The 20,659-nt window shown below is 34.8% G+C and overlaps 1 protein-coding gene across 2 annotated transcripts; it reads right to left on the minus strand.

The window, feature by feature from the left end:
- Nucleotides 1-4,324: 4,324 nt before the first annotated feature.
- LOC123884129 (acyl-CoA thioesterase 2-like) lies at nucleotides 4,325-19,824 on the minus strand. Of its 2 annotated transcripts, XM_045933140.1 has the most exons (17): nucleotides 19,605-19,824; nucleotides 19,341-19,433; nucleotides 18,382-18,449; nucleotides 18,093-18,174; nucleotides 17,547-17,593; nucleotides 17,296-17,421; nucleotides 16,379-16,456; nucleotides 16,189-16,276; nucleotides 15,664-15,776; nucleotides 14,588-14,650; nucleotides 14,446-14,501; nucleotides 12,433-12,537; nucleotides 12,207-12,263; nucleotides 6,456-6,557; nucleotides 6,262-6,310; nucleotides 4,691-4,759; nucleotides 4,325-4,604 (listed from the first exon to the last, which is right to left on the minus strand). In XM_045933140.1, exons 1-17 carry the CDS (start codon nucleotides 19,624-19,626, stop codon nucleotides 4,527-4,529), a joined length of 1,296 nt encoding a protein of 431 aa, XP_045789096.1. In that variant the 5' UTR covers nucleotides 19,627-19,824; the 3' UTR covers nucleotides 4,325-4,526. The 2 variants fall into 2 exon arrangements, 1 of the variants encoding a protein (XP_045789096.1); XR_006800707.1 differs by lacking the exons at nucleotides 4,325-4,604; nucleotides 4,691-4,759; nucleotides 6,262-6,310; ... (11 more) ...; nucleotides 19,341-19,433; nucleotides 19,605-19,824 and adding exons at nucleotides 8,619-9,961; nucleotides 10,279-12,127.
- Between the last annotated feature and the right edge of the window lie 835 nt (nucleotides 19,825-20,659).

Genomic DNA, 20,659 nt, shown 5'->3' on the forward strand with positions numbered 1-20,659 from the left:
CAACTAGCTTAACCAACTGAGCTACCCAACCCACCCCAAAAAATGTAATTGGCTAATTATTATTAATTGGGATATGTACCTGTACACGGCTTGGATGGATGATTGTGATTGGTTCACAAATAGTATCTAACAAAAAATTAATAAATATTATTTATAAACCATTCAAAACCATTCACCTCAACAAATGCACTAATACATATCCAAATAATATATGTAGAGCCGGGTATACGGACCAAGGTCCGCGGGCCGACCCGTTTAACCCGCAGCCCGCACGGACTTAAGACCAATTTTTTTTGGCCCGTTTACATTTTTGCCCGTGTGGGTTGGACCGTTTAAACCGCGGGTTATGCGGGTTAAATCCGCGGGTTAGCCCGTGGCCCGCCTTCTTTTTTTTTATATAATTAATTACAAAATTCATCAGATATAAATAACTTGGTCCATGTCCAAATTCAACTTTTTTAACCACAAAAAAAAACTTAGTCTAAACCCTAATTATAAAAAGCAACAACACACTTCAATTTTAATCAAGTAGACAACAACACAAAACATCATGATTCAAGCATGTTCTTCTACTTATAATTTTTTTGTTCTTTTTCACTATCTTTTACTTTGTCTCAGCTATATATACATTTGCTAGTATTTAAAAGATACATGTCCAAATGGGAAGTTATTTTTCTTGGGGGTATTTTTCGCTATTATGTTTTGAATAATTTGGTTACCTTGATGTGATTTAGTTAAGTTGAATATGTTAATCTTTTTATGTTTTTTGGGTACATGTAGAAAGTTTTTCTCACTAAAATGGACGATACAAAAATGACGATAAGAATCAGTTGAATTTGATTTTAGTTACATTATTTACAAAGAGAAGATAGATAAACTCAATGATATCACAAACTTTATTTATTTTTATTTGTTAGTTACAATTTATATGTTATAACATAAAATTATTAATAATATAATTTTTTTAAACTTTCATTATATAAATATTTTATTAATTTAGTTTATTTTTTGAAAAAAGTGAATTTTTTTTTTTTTTTGGTAATAGTCCACGGGTTAACCGTTTAACCCGCGGGCTTATGCGGACCGAACTCGGACTTAATATTATAACTCGTTTATATTTGCCGACGGGTTTGTTCGCCCCGTTTAATATGCGGGTTTATGCGGGGCGGGTTAAACGGGGCGGGCTAGCCCGCATACCCAGCTCTAAATATATGTACCAAAGAATTAACCAAATTGTAATTATGTGATTGATTGTGTCTAACCATTAATGCTTAGATGATGACTCACCGAAGAATTTCTCATAGAAGGAATACTGTAAAAAGAATGAGAGAAGCACTATCAAGTGAAATTAAAAATTTAGGGAAATTAGGAGTTGTTGTACATTATGTTTTAATCTCAACTGTTCCTTTCAATCTAATGGTTACAATTTATTCTCGTCATTCCCATATATATATATATATATATATATATGGGTCAGGATCAAATGACACTAACTAGTTTGACACCAAATGTTATATCTCTCAATAACGTTTTAACCGATATAAATTTTATAAAATACACCGTTGGATTGAAAGTTTATTTCATATAGATCATTTGTGTAAGATTTCAGACAAATTCAAAATCATTTGATATATTATTGAAATACATCAAAGTTAACGATTTGCGTCTTTTTTTTTTTTATATGCCGTTAATCTTTATGTGTCGCAATAGCATATCAAAAGATTTTGGATTTGTCCGTTGGTTGAAAATGTTGATGGTTAATTTCCTGAAATGCTAGCTAGGGATGATGCATCTCCGAAAATAATGAAAATAGTTGTTTTGACATTTTTGTTATTTCTGAAAATGCAGACAATTATTCATTTCAAGAGTCTATTTTTTCCTTGTTAACAAGTAAAACTAACACAAAATCATGAAAATGAAATAGAAAATGTTTTTACAAAGTAAAAAGACCCTTAGTTACTTGAACTGATTCCTTGGGCATTTTTTGTCAAAGCTGGTATGTAGTTGTGCATATAACTTCCTTGGATGCATTTTATTATTTATGTTACTTGATTATTTTTAATATCTAGTGATATTACAGATGCTAGTAATTTCAGTAAGTTAACCCAGTTAAAATTGTATTATAGGGCTTATCTCAACCCCACAAGACGCACTTTGACTGACCATATTCCTGAAGCTTTGTCACTTGCAATGCACCGTATGGCCACTATCATTGCATCTAATGGAAGGGTGTCAAATTTAGGAGCCACAGCTTTTACTCGGTATTTATTGAAAAAGTACAGTAATGTTGCTAGTGTCATTGAGTGGGAGCAAACTTTTAAGTCTACATGTGATGCAAGACTCTCCGCCGAACTTGAGTCTGTCAGGTCAGTGGATGGAGAGTTAGGGTTTCCCTTTGGAGTTCCTGCAGGAGTTGAGGACCCTGATGAATTTTTCCGTTAGAAGATAAGTGGTAGCCGGTTACCATTCAGAGTAGGCGCAGGCATGAGAGACAAATTGCTCAACAAATAGTTATGAGTTTGATCGATAGCATAAGACAGACTGGTGGTGCTGCTCAAGAAGGGGATCCCTCTTTGGTCTTGTCTTCGATTTCTGCAATTGTTGGCAGTGTGGCTCCAACTTTAGCCAAAATGCCTGATTTTTCATCTGGCAATAATCAGTCAAGTATAGTGTCATTGAACTATGCCAGCTGTATTCTGCGAATGCATATAACCTGTCTGCGCCTGCTTAAGGAAGCCCTGGGGGAACGTCAAAGCCGTGTGTTTGATATTGCTCTTGCAACTGAAGCTTCTAATGTTTTTGATGGTGTTTTTGCTCCTAGTAAAGCATCTCGAGCTCAGTTTCAAATGTCTTCTTCTGAAGTCCATGATACTAGTGCCGCTGCTAATTCAAATGATGTGGGAAACAACTCTGTTAAAACTGTGGTTACTAAAGCAACAAAAATTGCTGCTGCTGTTTCTGCAGCCTGTTGTTGGTGCAGTTATATATGGTGTTACCAGCCTGGAATCACTTTTTTTTTTTTTTTGAAGAAGCTAAATTAGCCCACCCAAATTGGCGCAAGAGAGAATCGAACCTCAGACCTCAAGAGGAGCACACTCTCAGGTCACAAGCCAATACCAATGCACCAACCCAACTCGAATCACTTCTAAATGTTCAACAAAACAAAAAGCACTATATGAGCAACGTCCCGTGCCTATTGCAAAAAGCACTTAGCCAACCTAGTACGTTAGAATCACTTCTAAATGGATATATGTGCGAGAAAAAAAATAAAAATGCACTGAATCAATTTAGAACTAGACAATTGAGAATGGTTTTTGCTCTAACTCTAAGAAGAATAATTGGGATATATTGGCAATATAGACAGAGCCCTGAGAGTATCTTTGTTCAAGGGCAGTAGTCCGGAGAAGGCTGCTGCTGTTCACGGTCACTACAGGATTCAATGTTGTTGCAAGCTAAATGGTTCCTTGGAGGCCAAGATGTCCTCTTTGGTCGGAAGACCATCAGACAAAGACTACATAACATTGCTGAGAGTAAAGGACTTTCTGCTAAGATGCAGTATTCGGAGCCATGGGGTTGGTGTAGTCCTTGTACTGATCCAGTGACAATCAAAGGGGAAAAGAAGTTTGATGCCACATCACTCGAAGAAGGAGAAGTTGTTGATGAGGGGATAGATCTGAAAAGGAGCCTAAAAGGGCTCTCTCAAGTGTATTAGGTTCAAAGATAGACTGTTTATTTGTTTTTTTTTATAAAAATAAATAAAATTAGTTCGATTAGATCTAAATCATTCTTCATGGTTTTACTTGTGTTTTTCCTTGGTTTCTCTCTGCCTTTAATTATTGCACCACCTCTTCAAATTTCTTAAAATTGAGGAAAAAAAAATTACAATGTGATTTTTTATAGATTTTTAAAAAATAAGGTCCTCTATTATATGATGTATAATCATTGGCTTGTAAAAGATGCTACCAGTGATGGTTTGTTTCTTGTATCAATTTTCCAAATAGATTTGAGCATTAAAGTTTTGGTGTCGGATATCAGTTAAATTAATTAGTTTAGAAATGAAACTTTTGTTATTTGTATAAAAATTTCATAGCATGTTGAGAATAGAAGATCTTTGGCTTTATTAATTCTAAACCTTGATCCTAAAAATGAACTAAAAAGGTCCAAAGATTAAGATTAATGTAACATTTGAAGACAAAGTAAGGATTCACTCTAAGAAAGGTCAGATTTGTCACTGAGGTGAAGCGCGGTCTAATCGTCCAAATAATCCGCCTCAAACCAATAATAGTAAGGTCAGATTTGTCCTCCAGTCATAACACTATATATGTAAATAAGTAAAAATATTTGGGATCTAATAAATTTATTTGTGGTACTTTGTTTGAATATATATTTTATCTTAATCAAACTTACATACTCTGCATTACAGAGCAAAATCTTTAAATCATTAATTCCTCCAACAGAAAAAGAAGAGGGTAAGAAAGATTAACTGTAAAAGCACAGGCTACCATCTACTGCATTTTTTTAGCAGTTCACAACTTAGATTTGATGTCTGAAATTTCGGAACTAGCATTCCTGGTTAAACCTTCTTGAATTAATGTTACAAGAAGCTGCAAGTTCAACAGAATAGCACACTGTAAGATAGTTAAACAAGGAAGATATCTAGATGAATTAATGTAATTTATTAATCCTTTACCTGTCCCTTCTGATTGAACATTTGACCTATGACAAAACCGCGTGCTTCATAGGCACTGGGAGTGAAGATCTGTAGAATGATCAGAATTTCAATCAATATAGCAGAAAAATAAAGAAAAAAGAATAGAAAAGAAGTCCTTGGTGGAAATTTTTTTGACAATGAATTAATTAAGGCCCATTAATTAATTGGTTCCTAGATCATAAACTGAAAATATTTTCATTGAAGAACTTCTTTGCTTTAATTTCCCAAAATTTATATACAACAATGCACAAATTATTATAGAAAGAGTTTGATTTGTATACTCAAACAGTGTAATAAAATAGAATATAGGTTGAAATAAAACGATAAATATACCGAATGCGAGTTTAGAAGATCCTAAGCTTAGAGGCAAAAAATTAGAAAACATACAATACAAAAAGTCTCACGTTTGAAGTACTTTGGTTATATTATACTCCCTCCGTCCCAAAACTTTAGTCTTTTTTGGAGTTTTGCACGGATATTAAGAAATGATAAGTAAACCCATTTTTACCCTTACTTTATTAAGAAAGAGAAAATATATTTAATTAATGTTTTAACTTTTGTAAAGGTACAAATAGTAAAGTATCACTAAATGTGCATTGGTTTCTTAAAAGGACTAAAGTTTTGGAACAAAATTAAAAATTTAAGGCTTAATTAGTAAAATGGTCCCTTAAAGACATTTTTGGTTTCAGATTGGTCCCTTAAAGAAAAAAAAGGTCCAAATAGGTCCCTTAAAGAAAAAAAAGTCCGAATAGGTCCCTTAAAGACATCTCCGTTAATCAGTTTGGTCCTATTTATACCTCTTTTTAGGGACCAAACTGATTAACGGAGATGTCTTTAAGGGATCTATTCAGACTTTTTTTTCTTTAAGAGACCTATTTGGACCTTTTTTTCTTTAAGGGACCAATCTGAAACCAAAAATGTCTTTAAGGGACCATTTTACTAATTAAGCCAAAATTTAAAAAGACTAAAGATTTGGGTCGGAGTGAGTACAAAACTAAAAGGATACCGTGAAAGATTTTAACCATGGGATCTAAGCAAAGAAGATGAAATGGATGGATACTTTAGGTGTGGTTTGAGATAGTAAAGCACTCTTAAAGCTCAAAGGGGAATTTTAGTATAATGTTGTATGTGATTGAATGTTGGGTGGTAAAGGACCAACAAGAAAGCAAAGTCAATGTCGTAAGATGAGAATATTATGACGGATGACGGAGTGGATACACAAAAGAAGATGGGATCGAAACTACAATCATTAGAGATAAAATTATGGCAGCTATGATTGTAGAAAAGCTAGCAAAGTCTCATCTTAGGCAATTTAGGGATCAGTGGAGAGGACCCGTAAAAGCAACACAATGAATACCGTTAACCAAATGGAGGAAAATCAAATAGTTAGAGATAGATGGAGAATACAAAAATCAATGTTTAAATACAAATGATTAATCCTTGGATTTAATACAAGACAAGACATAGTGGCTTCATGCAGTTGACCCCACTTAGTGTGAAAAGACTTGGTTATCGATGTTGTTCTATACATAAGAAACAAGGAAACTCACCTCAAATAGAACCCACTCATCAGCTTTTAAGGGTCGGTGAAACCACATTCTGAAATGAAAATTAAAAAAGCATTCAACAAAAAGCAAGAAAGCAAATTCATGTCTTGAAAACTTGTTTTGCATACCTTGCATCATATGAATTATAATGTCAAATAAATTACTTGTCATGCAACTGGTAGGACTCAAATACTTACGCATGATCCAGACTAACACCACGTGCCCTGAAACCTTTCCCACGATGTGGATTCAAACTTACTTGAAGAAATATTAGATCTGAAGCATATGCCACAACACACCTGCAAAATAAAGTACAAGATACAAATGATATGTGAGAAATCTATTTAATATCTTAAAGAAATAAACAATCTGTATTTCTTTGATAATTTAGTGAATAATACATGAAAGGTATATATAGAATACAATTGACAGACCAGTAAGCACTAATCTAGTCTGAGAATCAGGGCAATTATTCTTCCTATAAATGCTAATTCTAAATAAGGAAACAACTAATTATTATTTACAGTCAGTGTTATGAGCTGCACAAAAAATAGAATATGCTGATTCTGAACTAATCTCTAATAACTTCCAACACTCCCCCTCAAGTTGGCATGAATATGTCATTCATTGTAAGCTTGCTGACCATATCATCAAACTGTCTCTTTGGAAGACTCTTTGTGAGAACGTCTGCTACTTGACTTGTGGTAGGTACATAGGACATACAAATTTCACCACTATCAATTTTTTCTTTAATGAAGTGCTTGTCCACTTCAACATGTTTTGTTCTGTCGTGTAGGACAGGATTATGGGCAATGGAAATAGCTGCCTTATTATCACAGTAAACTTTAATTGGTGTTGGGCTAGAGACCTTCAATTCCTCCATGAACTTTTTAATCCATAACACTTCACAAAATCCATGGGCCACAGAGCGGAATTCAGCCTCTGCACTGCTCCTAGCTACAACATTTTGTTTTTTACTTCTCCATGTAACTAAGTTTCCACCTACAAAGGCACAATACCCTGAAGTAGACCTCCTATCATTTATATTACCTGCCCAATCAGCATCTGTGTAAGCTTCCACTTGTATATGCCCTCTGTTTTTGAACATCAACCCCTTCCCTGGAGTTCTTTTCAAATATCTCAATATTCTGAAAATAGCTTCAAAGTGAGTAGGTCCTGGTGCATGCATAAACTGACTTATCACGCTTACTACAAAGGCTATATCAGGCCTTGTATGAGACAAATAAATTAGTCTACCGGCCAATCGTTGGTAGCGTTCTCTATCTACCACTTCATCTTCAGATGCTGCCTTCAGTTTTACATTGGGATCCATTGGTGTGTCTACTGCCTTATACCCTGTCATCCCTGTTTCTGTGAGTAAATCAAGTATATATTTGCGCTGGTTGAGAAAGATACCCTCTTTAGACCTTGCGAACTCCATCCCGAGGAAATACTTTAATTTTCCAAGGTCCTTGATATCAAATTCTGCTTCAAGTCTTCTCTTTAGATCACTTATCTCGTTAACATCATCTCCTGTCATGATAATGTCGTCAACATACACTATTAAAATAGCAATCTTACCTTCATGTGAATGTTTAAAGAACAATGTGTGATCTGCTTGACTTTGGGTGAAACCATGTTTCTTAACAACATTTCCAAATCTTTCGAACCAGGCCCTTGGTGATTGTTTTAATCCATATAAGGATTTTTTCAATCTGCAGACTTTGTCTCTTCCAAGATTTTCTTCAAATCCTGGAGGTAAACTCATATATACTTCTTCATGTAATTCTCCATTCAAAAAGGCATTTTTAACATCAAATTGATGTAGTATCCAATTGAAATTTACTGCAAGAGAGAGAAGAATTCTGATGGAATTAATCTTAGCAACCGGGGCAAAAGTCTCTTGGTAGTCTATACCATGAGTTTGTGTAAAACCTTTTGCTACTAACCTTGCTTTGTATCTTTCCACATTTCCATCAGCCTTGCATTTCACTGTAAAGACCCACTTACACCCAACTGCCCTTTTGTCATGAGGTAGATCAGTGATGCTCCAAGTATTATTTTTCCTCAGAGCATCCATCTCTTCTTTCACTGCTAATTTCCAATTCGGATCACCTAATGCTTCATGAATAGTTCTGGGCACAAACAAATTTGAAATCCTAGACACATATGCTTTGTGAGTGTGTGATAACTTGTCATATGACAAATAATTAGACATGGGGTGTTTAGTGCATGTTCGAGTACGTTTCCTATCAGCAATTGGAATATTGAGGTCAGGAATTTTTTTCTCAAAGAAATTGGAAGATTAATATCAGGAAAAGACAAATCCGGTAAATCATTAGAAGGGTCAGATGGATTACCAGATGAAGAACTAGAAGGTAAAATTTCTGTAGGACCTTCACTTGGTAAATCAGATTGGATTTCTGCCGGAGAGACAATTGGATCTGTAATACCTTGTTGAAACTTTTTTCGGACATACACTTGAAGTTGAGGAGTATGATCCTTAATCAGTGTTTGTCCCCCTGTTTCAGATACTATATTTTCCGGCAATTCAAGATTAAGCATTCTAGGTTCCATTATCTTTGCATCTGGATTATTTATAGTTACAATATCATCCAATGCAGGTAAAGTTTCCCAAAAATTATCTTCGTTATTAGTACAATGATTCTCCCCCTGAAGAGAATTTTTATCAAAAAAAGGCTGATTTTCAACAAAGTGGACATCCATACTTTCAAAAAATTTCTTTGTTACTGGGTTAAAACATTTGTAACCCTTTTTATTTGAAGCATAGCCAAGAAAAACACATTTTTCAGCTTTAGGATCCAATTTAGAACGAAAAATATTTGGGATGTAGACATAACAGAGACAACCAAAAACTTTAAGGGGAAGATCCGCAATGATGCGAGACATGGGAAAATAATTTTGTAAAACCTCCACAGGAGTCTCATATTTTAAAACACGAGATGGCATTCTATTTATGAGGTAACAAGCAGTTAATAAGGCATTTCCCCAAAGATATTTAGGTACATTCATAGAAAACATAATAGCTCTAGTAACTTCGAGGAGATGTCTATTTTTTCTTTCAGCAACACCGTTTTGTTGTGGAGTATCACGACAAGTGGATTGATGTATTATCCCCTTAGTTACTAGGAATGTACTTAAATATTTGTTGAAATATTCAGTGCCATTGTCAGACCTTAGAATGCCAATCTTAGTTTGAAATTGGTTTTCAATCATTTGAAAAAAAATCTTTAAACCGTTGTTCCACTTCTGATTTTTTTTCCAAGAGATAAACCCAACACACACGTGTATGATCATCAATAAATGTCACAAACCATTTTTTTCCAGACATAGTTTTAATTTTTGAAGGCCCCCAAACATCACTATGAATTAAATAAAAAGGTTGCGAAGCAGAATAAACTTTTGAAGTAAAAGACACACGGTGATCTTTAGCTAAGTGACAAGCTTCACAATGAAACTGTGAGGAATTTATTTCTTTTGCAAATTTAGGAAACAAATACTTAAGATAAGGGAAACTAGGATGACCTAATCTTTTGTGCCATAACATAACTTGATCTGAAACGAGAGGTGAACTTGCACTGTTTAAACCACAAGCCGTTGTATTTCCAAGAGGAGTTTCATCAAAGTAGTACAGTCCATTCATCTCTCTAGCAGTTCCAATCATCTTCCCCGAGTTCTGGTCCTGAAAAACACAAGTGGAAGAACGAAAAAGGACGGAACAATTAGTATCCTTAGACAATTTATGAACAGATAGAAGATTGCAAGCAAATTTAGGAACATGTAAAACAGATTGCAAAGTAATTTGCTCTGAAATTTTTATGCTGCCTTTGCCGGCAATACTTGAATAACTACCATCAGCTATCCTGACTTTTTCAGACCCGGAACTAGGAAAATAGGAACTGAATAAATGAGAGCAATTGGTCATATGTTCAGATGCCCCTGAATCTATTATCCAAGGGTTGGAGTGGTTTTGGACAGATAGTGCCCAAGAATTCTTACCTGTTTGTGCCACAGTTCCAACAGGAACATTAGGTGATGAATTGAACTTTAGACGTTTAAAAAGGTGATCCATCTGCTCCTTAGTAAATGGAGACGAGTTAGCTTCATTGGTCGAAGACGCAGGGCGGTCACCAAGCTTACCAGTCTTTCTATTGTTTGGCCTACCATGTAGTTTGAAACAACCTTGCCGAGTGTGACGATTTTTACCACAGTAGTCGCAAACTAAACGGTCCTTGTCATCACCTCGTGGAGGGAAAGATTTGTGATTGACTTGAGGAACAGCCAAGGCAGATCCTTCGACTGGTGGAGGGACAATGACTGCTTTTTTTCCAAGCATCACTTGCCTACGACTCTCTTCGCGACGCACTTCAGCAAAGACTTCACCAATTGGAGGGATAGGATTCCTGCCAAGAATCCGGCCACGAACCTCATCAAACTCAATATTTAGACCTGCAAGAAACTTGAAGACACGACTAACATCCACCATCTTCTTGTAGTGCTTGCAGTCCTCGGTTGACTTCCACTCATATACATTGAACAAATCCAGATCTTGCCAAATACGCTTGAGACAATTGAAGTATTTGGTGACAGAATCGTCAGCTTGCCGAATTTCTCCAAGCTGGAGAGTTAATTCATAAATTTGGGATTGGTTGTCCAAATCAGAGTACATCTCAGCGACACCTTCCCAAAGATCTTTTGCAGTAGCATAACAGAGATAGTTTGCACCTATCTCTTCAGTCATGGAATTGACTAACCAAGTCATGACCATGGAATTTTCGGCATCCCAAGTCTCATAGTCTGCGCTTTCCTTGTCTGGTTGTTTCTTGTCTCCAGTGATGTAGCCAATTTTTCCTCTCCCCCTGAGATACAAACGGACAGACTGTGACCAGCGAAAATAATTAGATCCGCCTTTCAGCCGAATTGTTGTGATCTGAACAGGGTGATTTTCATGGTATGTCTTGACAGGTTGTGGTATTTCAGATTTAAGTGAAGAATGTTTGGGTAAAGACTGGGACTCAGTATCAGACAAGTCATCAGACATTATGTGGGATGGAAAAAAGGAAACGGAAGCAAAAAAAAAAACCCTAAGGAATTCTTCCTGCAACTGATACCATAAAGAAATAAACAATCTGTATTTCTTTGATAATTTAGTGAATAATACATGAAAGGTATATATAGAATACAATTGACAGACCAGTAAGCACTAATCTAGTCTGAGAATCAGGGCAATTATTCTTCCTATAAATGCTAATTCTAAATAAGGAAACAACTAATTATTATTTACAGTCAGTGTTATGAGCTGCACAAAAAATAGAATATGCTGATTCTGAACTAATCTCTAATAACTTCCAACATATCTAAATATGTAGGTTCAAAATAAATCCATTTAGTACAACCAGAATATATTTTCAGCAATCTCAAATTTCTACAAACTCTCCCAACTAGTAATTTTTAAGGAGAAAAACTTTTCATCCATGAGACACAAATTTCAACATATCAAAACTATTTCAGTATCTCCAAATATGAATGCATTCAGTCACAGGATTCCAAGGGATACAAATACTGACTTTGGCATATCAGTAAAAGTTCTCCTTACTAGTTATGCTAACACACAATGAACCAGAGTTACCAGAAAATTCTATAGTAAAAAGATGGCTAAAATACATTTTTTCCCTTATCTTACTTTTTAGTTTCAATGTGGTCTTTTTTGTTTGAATTGTGTTTCAAAATGGTACATTGGTATAACTTTTGGAACACAAGGGTTTATTTCGAAACAATAAATGGACCATATTGACCATCTCGGAACAAAGAATAGAAGATAAGGGACTTAATTGGACTTAATTGAAACTTAAAAGTTAAGGGACAAAATTGAAACTAAAAATAAAACAATGGACCAAAAATGAACTTTAACCCAGAAAGATATGTACCTATGCAAGGCCTGATCATCTGAAAGTTTTCCCTTTGTACGAAACCAGTATCTCAAACTGCATACAGTGTGTTAACAAGTTCAGATAATACGGAGTTAAAAACAGCTTAAATTTGATTGGAAAATTGAAGTATCATTAAATTCCTTTCCAAATTTTTCTCACCAAAGCATTGCATGAATACTCAGTGTAAAAGTAAGCAAAAAATTGCATTAGAGCTCAAGCTAACCTGGGAGGAGATTTTGTCATATTTGTTGCAATTCTAGGCTCACAGAACCGTATCTCTATGGGCCAGGGAACGAACTCAGTTGTAGCAACTTTATTCCGATAAATTCTGAAGTAACAAATTTTGTCATTATGGTACAGAAAATCATCATGCAGACATGAGGGTGTTTGGACAACAATGTTACAGCAGGTCACTAGAGAAAACCTGGACTCTTAGTTTTTTAAACACTGATACAGAATCATTTACCAGTTTAGTTTTTCCCCAATCAAACAGTTCAAAACCAAATTTTACAGGAAAAATGTTGAGTTTCCATCAATTTTATTTTTATAATATGAAAATTCATAAAGAAAACCCATTTCAATTTTATTTTTACAACATGTAAATTCCTAAAGAAAGCCCATTTTAATACCATCTGTATCTTGCTTATTCTTTCATAATAATATAATAAAGCCAGTTTTGTTTTTCCCACCAATACTTAAAAAGTAAAAATTTCCACAATTTTTTGCTGGAGAGATGTTTTCTATATTTTTATTAGAGACTTTAATCAGAAAACAATTTTGCAGTCTACACTGTTATTAAGATTATAAAACTCTTTTCAGGATTAGAGGAAATTTATTCTTCAAAAGTAAACAGATCCAAATCTCAATGATGCAAGAACTCTGGAATCAGATCCAAATCTCGGCTTGTAAGGTGAGGGTTGCCAAAGCTATATAAACGCTACACAGGCCATATCTCTTAACAATGTGGGACTAAATCCACCCCTTCACACCCAACACAATGAAGGTGTTGGAGGCTGCAATGAAGGCCATATCTCTTAATAATGTGGGACTAAATCCACCCCTTCACACCCAACACAATGAAGGTGTTGGAGGCTGCAATGAAGGCAACCCAAATGCCGCAATTAGGCAGATGGGGGCGGACCGCAATGAAGGCGGAATATCCAACACACCCCCTCACGCTTAGGCCCAATGGGCCTGAAGCGTGGACGATGCGGGAAGCCCAACAATAGATCTAGGATAGGCGCTGATACCATGTCAGATTTTATATTGGGCCTAACTCATCCTCACAAAACCGGCTTGTAAGGTGAGGATTGCCTCTAGTATATAAACACTACACAGGCCATATCTCTTAGCAATGTGGGACTAAATCCACCCCTTCACACCCAACACAATGAAGGTGTTGGAGGCTGCAATGAAGGCAACCCAAATGCCGCAATTAGGCAGATGGGGGCGGACCGCAATGAAGGCGGAATATCCAACAAGATTAAATCAACCAAAAACTTCGGCAAATCTCAAATTGGATACTATTTTGGCTTAGCCGCTTAGGCAAAAAAAAGAAAAAAGAATAGGAATTGAAAATCCTTTAACTAGACCCTGGAATATACATGATGGCAGTTATAGTTCCTAAAAGTAGAAAGAAACAGATGGAAATGCAGTACGATCAATTGAATTACAAAAAAAGAAAATAGAAAGTGAAACAGAAGTAGTCCAGCAACTGTAGTTGAAGCTGTTAGGAAGGTTATTTACTGGGGTGTTTTTGCCTTCCACTATCATCTATCGTTTTATCAGTCATCATTAATTGAAACTTAATAAAATTGTGCAGTTATTTGTAGGAAAAAGAGGGAGCCAGAAAAATTCTTAGATACATAATGCTTAGAAAATTAACTCTCCACAGATTAAAGTTCTTATGGTTTTCCCCAAGGAGACACCGTGATGATTGTGCACGACCTACTTCGACTTGGAGGTCCCGGGTTCAAATTTTTATTAATGAAAAGGATGGATTGGTGAAAAGGATGCAGGTTTCCTCTTTCATGTAACCCAAATTCTTAATGAACAGAACACTGTAATTTTATGAGAAGCCTTTGTATTGACCAGAAAGATACGTTTTGATATAAATTGGAGATTGCCAGATGGTTTAATAGCTTGCAAACACAACTATATAGAAACAAAGATGAAAACAGATATATAGGTAAATTGCAACTATGCAGCAATAAAAAATTCCTAACAAAAATCTTACATTGGTAGCCGAGGGTCGGTTAGACGTCTCTCCCGTAGCTCTTCTAATGGCAGAAGCTATAAGTAGCAAATCAATAAAAGATATTAATAATCTGACAGCCACAACAACAAAAATTTGTAATGAATATAAGCTTGTATCTTGCCATTTCTGGTGCAGAGACAGATGGCATGGCTACTTCCTGGTGATCAAACGCTGATTCTTCTCTCTGGAATAGAGAAACAACAATCATAAACGTGCTCTTGAATTTAGAACATAATTCCTCCACTAGAGCAAAAGCTCATGTGTTAAAATAACATTTGTTAGTCACACTAACAACAGCCAAATTATAGTTTGCAGTCATGAAAAAATCTAAAGATAGATAAACAGAAACTTATCATGGAAGGATAAAATATACAACTTTTAATGGATTTGAACCAAAATTTTCACATTATTCTATCAGCAAGTGAATTTAAATTATTTTTTTGTTTCTATGTGAATTTAAATTTTTAGACCATAAATCCTGCATTTCTTTTCCATGAGCTTCCCATTTTGTCATCCCTTTCTGTTTCTGCAGATCACAACTGAGATCTACTGCAGCCACATGCGTCAGACCAACGTCACTGCTGGGAATTTTCCGGCTATTCAAGTTTTTGGCGACACGTCTCTTATTTGGTTGACCCTTCTCATAGGCATCATCAGTCACCGCCAACACCACCATGATCATATTGTTTTCTTGAGTCTAGCTACGTGCCGCCACTCGCCAGAAACTCTTTCAGCGTGTTTTCTTGCAAAGAATCCAGCTAAGTGAAGCAACTCATCCTGGTTCACCTGCTGCTCTTCTATAGTGTCTGCTTGTGGATCCCATTTTCTGAGGTATATTTCAAGAGCTTCTTTGCTTAGATTTTTATGCGATCTTTTCTCAGGCCAGTTCTCCGTTGTGTCAACTTTTCAGCACGTCTTCTCTGCCACCATGTCATCCTTGTCATTCACTATCAGCCGCTTGATAGCTTTTGATTCCAGATTTTTTTTTATCATCAATTAAAAGAATAGCCTGCCTTAGAGTGTCAGGGATGTCAACTAGGTGCATTATCTCACATATTTTAACCAAATGATCATTACATGTTTTAATACCTAGTACATGTACAAGTGTGTAAAGCATCAAGCTGGAAGATGGCTAATTATTCCTAAACTAAAATATTTTGCAAAAACTTAGATTCTTTTTAGTGAAGAATATATTACCTGAAATGAAGCCAGCAAAGTGAATATGACATTTCCTTTTTGCATTGCATCCACTTTCCGTGTAGCAAAGTTCTTTCCGTTGCGGAGCCGGTGGACTTGATATATAATAGGCACTGGAAAATAATTGTTTTTAGTATGTCTATTCTGTTTATTATTCTCTGCCAAAACAAACAAATGAACTAGAAGCACAGATAATGTAGTTTAAGTGCGACAATAGTAGGATGTATACATAGATTTTAAGATCATAAAGAGTATTTTGCATGATAGTTAATTATCTTAAACGACAGAAACTTTAGAATCTATTCTCAAGATAAAGTCAACAAGAAAACAACATAAAAAATATTCTTGAACAGAGCTTAGAAAGGGAAATTCATTCCAAAGCATAGCAATATAGTTTCATTTTTCTTAGTTTACGCATGAATAATAGCATCACATCTCATCATGCGAGAAGTAAAAATAAATAGAATGGGAATTATTTCCAAAGCATATCGTTGTCGTCAAAGTCAAGTGATTTGACATGCTTACTGTTTAAGTCTCCTATACGAAGAAAATAGGCATGCATACTATGAAGTAACTTAAGACAGTCAACAGATTTTGATGCTGCGGCTAGTGCCTGCATGTTAGATATTATCTTGTAAGAAATCTATACAAAGGAGCTACAACAAACATGAGCAGCCTGCTATAATAGGAAGAAAATAATGCAGTTTCATCATACCTGTCCAACCAGCTGTCCCCCAAACACCTTTCCAAAATTTGGAGCATCTGGAGGAGTGATTCCTTGAAAGGTATCTACCTTCCAAAGAGAATAACAAAAAGCTGTAAGGTGAAACCCAGGATAAGCATTCTACTACTTACTAATAAAGATAAACAATTATGTGCTGATATACTATGGTGCTACTTGCTATCGAAGATAAACCAGGGAAAACATCTGACTGTTTCTATTTATCCTTTTCAAGTGGTAATCATATATCTATCCATATTCAATGATATTTAGATATCTGTATCATCATTCCTGTCCTTCCCCCACTTATCTTAGTTTTCATCATATGCATGTGAGCATCTATTTTCGATGAGTCGCGTGTAAGTGTAAGGCCGGATACCAAGTTTTCAAAAAAAAAAAAAAGTGTAAGCATCCAAGTATGTTGAAATGAGAATAAGCATCGTAAGTGGGCACAGTTTCTCATATAGAAGAATATATAATTAATTTTCTAGTTCAAATAATCAGTCCACAAAAGCCTTATTGTGCAAACACTTTGCTGAAAATAAGTGTTTAGATAGGAAGAAGGAAAAGAGAGAATAAAGATTCTGAATAATAATATTCACTTATATATAGAAGCATGATGAGTGTGATAAAAAGATAAAGTGCTAAGTTCTATTTATTATATCAATAGAAAACTATTCAGCCTCATTAAAAAAAAAATCATGAAAATAAACAAAAAATATGGAACCTATACATGTGAGATCATCAAAGATACTCTAAACTATTATTCTAAGTTTTTTTTTTTTTTGAAACTGTAAACTATTCTAAGATATAATCATGATATCAAGAGATATCCTCAAGGCATTCTAACACACTTCAACCAGAAGAAATCAATAATTCAAATTCAAATTAATATATAATTAATAAGAGACCTTTAAAGGTTCTAATTGCAATATATTCTCCACAGCTGAGCGTCTCTCAGGACGTTTTTCTGCACTCCATATAGACTTTGGCCATAGCAGTGCCAAGTGCTCACGGGGCAGTACTAAGCATGTTAGCTGCCACAGAAAACAACAAAAGTCACCATAGCAGTAAATAATTCATTTCACTTGAGTGTATCTCAGGTTTTTATACATTATACTTTGAAATTAGAAAGCAGTAGGAAAAGAAACTAAAGGGGAACCTTAGATAAAGCAACAACATCTGTGTTGTGGACTGTATTTGACAAACCTGAAAGTTGCACGTTCACATTATTCTCAGATATTACCCCACAAAACATCTCTAGTAACAACATAAATTGAGAAGAAAAAAATTACAGCTTTATGCACAAGAAAATGGTTATACTTGGAAAATGAAAGACAGTTTAACCACAAATAGGTTAAAAGAGGGAAAACATAGAATTATGGTGGCAAAGTCCTACTTTTTAGTGATAGCAATAAACAGTAGAGTACAGAAAGTGAAGCATTAGAGAAATTATGACAAATCGACAATCAAAACTAGCCAACCGTCTTCCTACTAATTTTACGCAACCACGTTCCAGAAAGACTTGTGCTTTCTAAAAGAGTAGAAGACTGCGTGAGTTAGAAAATAATGACCTTATTGATAAACTTAATAGTGCAGAAGAAGAAAATAATTAGGAATAACCAAACCACAATGGTACAAACTAGCATACGACCTATGGAATGAGAGAAATAAAGTGTAATTTGAGGCATAAGAAGAAGTTTACTACCACAACCAAAATAGTCATATTTATTCAACTGGAACTCTGGACGATTTTCATCATTGGCACTAACAGATCCAACAACCTCAGCCTACAAGCAATGAAGCTAGACTTTTAGCGAAAAATTGGCTAAATGAAATGCTAAGTAAATGCAGCTCATTGTCATTTTATTAGCCTCTAGATTAGTGCAGGGTCGGACCAAAGTTGTACTACACTAATCCCAAAGTAATTCAATGCAATTGGTTTTGGTTTTACTTTTAGTTTTTGTAAGGTCTATGATATGATGATATTAACATACCTTTCCATCCCATATGAAGTAAGTGCCATATCCTGGTTCATCCTCACGAGCAACATACTCCCCTCGCTCTACAAAAAGAATCCATCGATTGAGAATTGAAAATGTCAATGCTTGTATCCTCCAATCGATTGTTACAATTCCAAATGTTAAATACTAGTGTCTTAATGAAAAGTTTAAGAACAATTTTCAGAGCATATTTTCAGATAATTCATTGCATGAATTCCTATTCACAAATACAGTTGTGCATTATAGGTCTCCACAACATTAGGTGCTCATTTGGATGAACGCAAAGCTTAAGATTAACTTTTGGAAAAGCTAAAAGCAACTGTAGGACTTAAAGCTTATATTTCCTTGCATTCCTACTTATCCATTTTCGTGTCCTGAGACATGTTTATGTGAAAAGCTATAAATTGTCGATTCACCACGAAATCAAACATATGCAAAACTGATTTTGCTATCTCTGAGGGTTCATGACTATAATTGATTTTTCCTCTAGAACCGATTCTATTTTATTTTTTTGATAAAATACTTGAGATTCTAACTTGTAGCTTTCGCCTCCAAACATGATTTTTACACTCAAATTTGTTATTCAACTCACTTTCATGTGAACATATTCAAATATTAAGCATTTGACCTTAAACTCACTTTTAACTAAACTCAAATTTTTTTCCTAGTGAAACACGGACACAGACACACATATACGTCAACAACGATAATAATTTGAGAAAATGACATAATTCAATGTAATCATAAGTGTCGGTGTCGGACACCGACGTGTGTCCAACACCGGACACACCTAATCCGAGAAGTGTCCGTGCTTCATAGGCCAAAACATTAAACAAATCAAAACCTAAGAATTCACTTAACTGCAAATTCATATAACCATATACAATTTTTTCATAATTTCAATGAAACTATAATACAAAAAAAAACATGAATTTGATAAATTGAAAATATACCATAGTGTTTAACAACCACAAGTTCTGAAATCTTCCTTATAGACGAGTTAGGTAACCTTTGTAGTAGCGGAACGCATCCAAGAAACTCTAATACTGCAAAAAATAACACAAACCAAACAAAATTCAACAAAATAAATAATTATTACACAAATTCATAATCAAAATTGAACCGAAAAAACACAAAATGAAAAAGAGAAAACCAAACACAGCGCAATTGGAAGCAATTTTTCAAACAGATAATTTTTGTTTCTAACAGAAACTTACCTTCTTCTTCCTTGAGGTTCATTTTCAGAGTTTCACCGATTTTATCGCATTCTTGCAATAAATTTTTCGAGCTATATATATGTATGGAAGAAGAAGGGATAAGGATCTGGTGTGAGGCGGGTGTAGTGTAACAGTATGGGCCCTCGATTCTGAGTGTACAGTGTGTGAAGTGATCAATAGAAAGAAAAAAAAAAAATCGACGTCCACACGTGAACAACGATGGTTAGTGGACGGTAGTTATAACTTATATGACTTTAAAATCGTACTCCAAACAAAATTGACAATATATGTGAACTTACGACTTTTCACACACAACCGTCACAAACTCACAATCTACTACTACTATTAATTTTTGGTATTCTGTACAGTGATATCTTATGCGTTAAATTGTAAAGATTAATCTTTCGAATCTTGTGAAATCTAAATGAATAGTATACTCTTTTTAAGAGTTTTAAGTTTTAACTTTACTGCATATCTAAACTAAGGATCGAATTCAGGATATTAGTTAAACTAGGAGAGATTTGTGTCATATGATCATCCCATCTAAGTGATCTTGAGTACAGTCTACTACTAATTTATTGTTAAAAAAAAAAAAATTACTACTAATTTATTGATGCGCATTTGATCTTTTTAAAAATTTATGATATATAATAATTATTATTATTATTATTATAGGGGGTTCAAATTTTTTGAGGCCCTAAAATTTGCCGCAAAATTTTGAGGCCCCACACCCGATACATGTATTGTGATCGGGCTTGACTGGTGGTAGTAACTACTAAAAATATTATTGAAGGGGTTGGAGTTCTGACCTTAGATTTTAAACTTGTGCAAACTCTACTTGTTGTAAGCCTATTTTGAAATAAAGGAAATTGAATCACGTCTTTCATAAGTCTATCATTTATGATAAATTTGTATTAAAATATCAAAACTTTTATAATAATATTTTACGAAATAGATTTTTTTTTGTTTAAAATGAGCTGGGGATCGAACTCAGAACCTATAGAGTACTACCCAAACATTTCACCACTAGACCAAACTCAGTGGCTTTACCAAAT

Source organism: Trifolium pratense, linkage group LG5 (genome assembly GCF_020283565.1).
Source record: "Trifolium pratense cultivar HEN17-A07 linkage group LG5, ARS_RC_1.1, whole genome shotgun sequence".
Classification (NCBI taxonomy): Eukaryota; Viridiplantae; Streptophyta; class Magnoliopsida; order Fabales; family Fabaceae; genus Trifolium; species Trifolium pratense.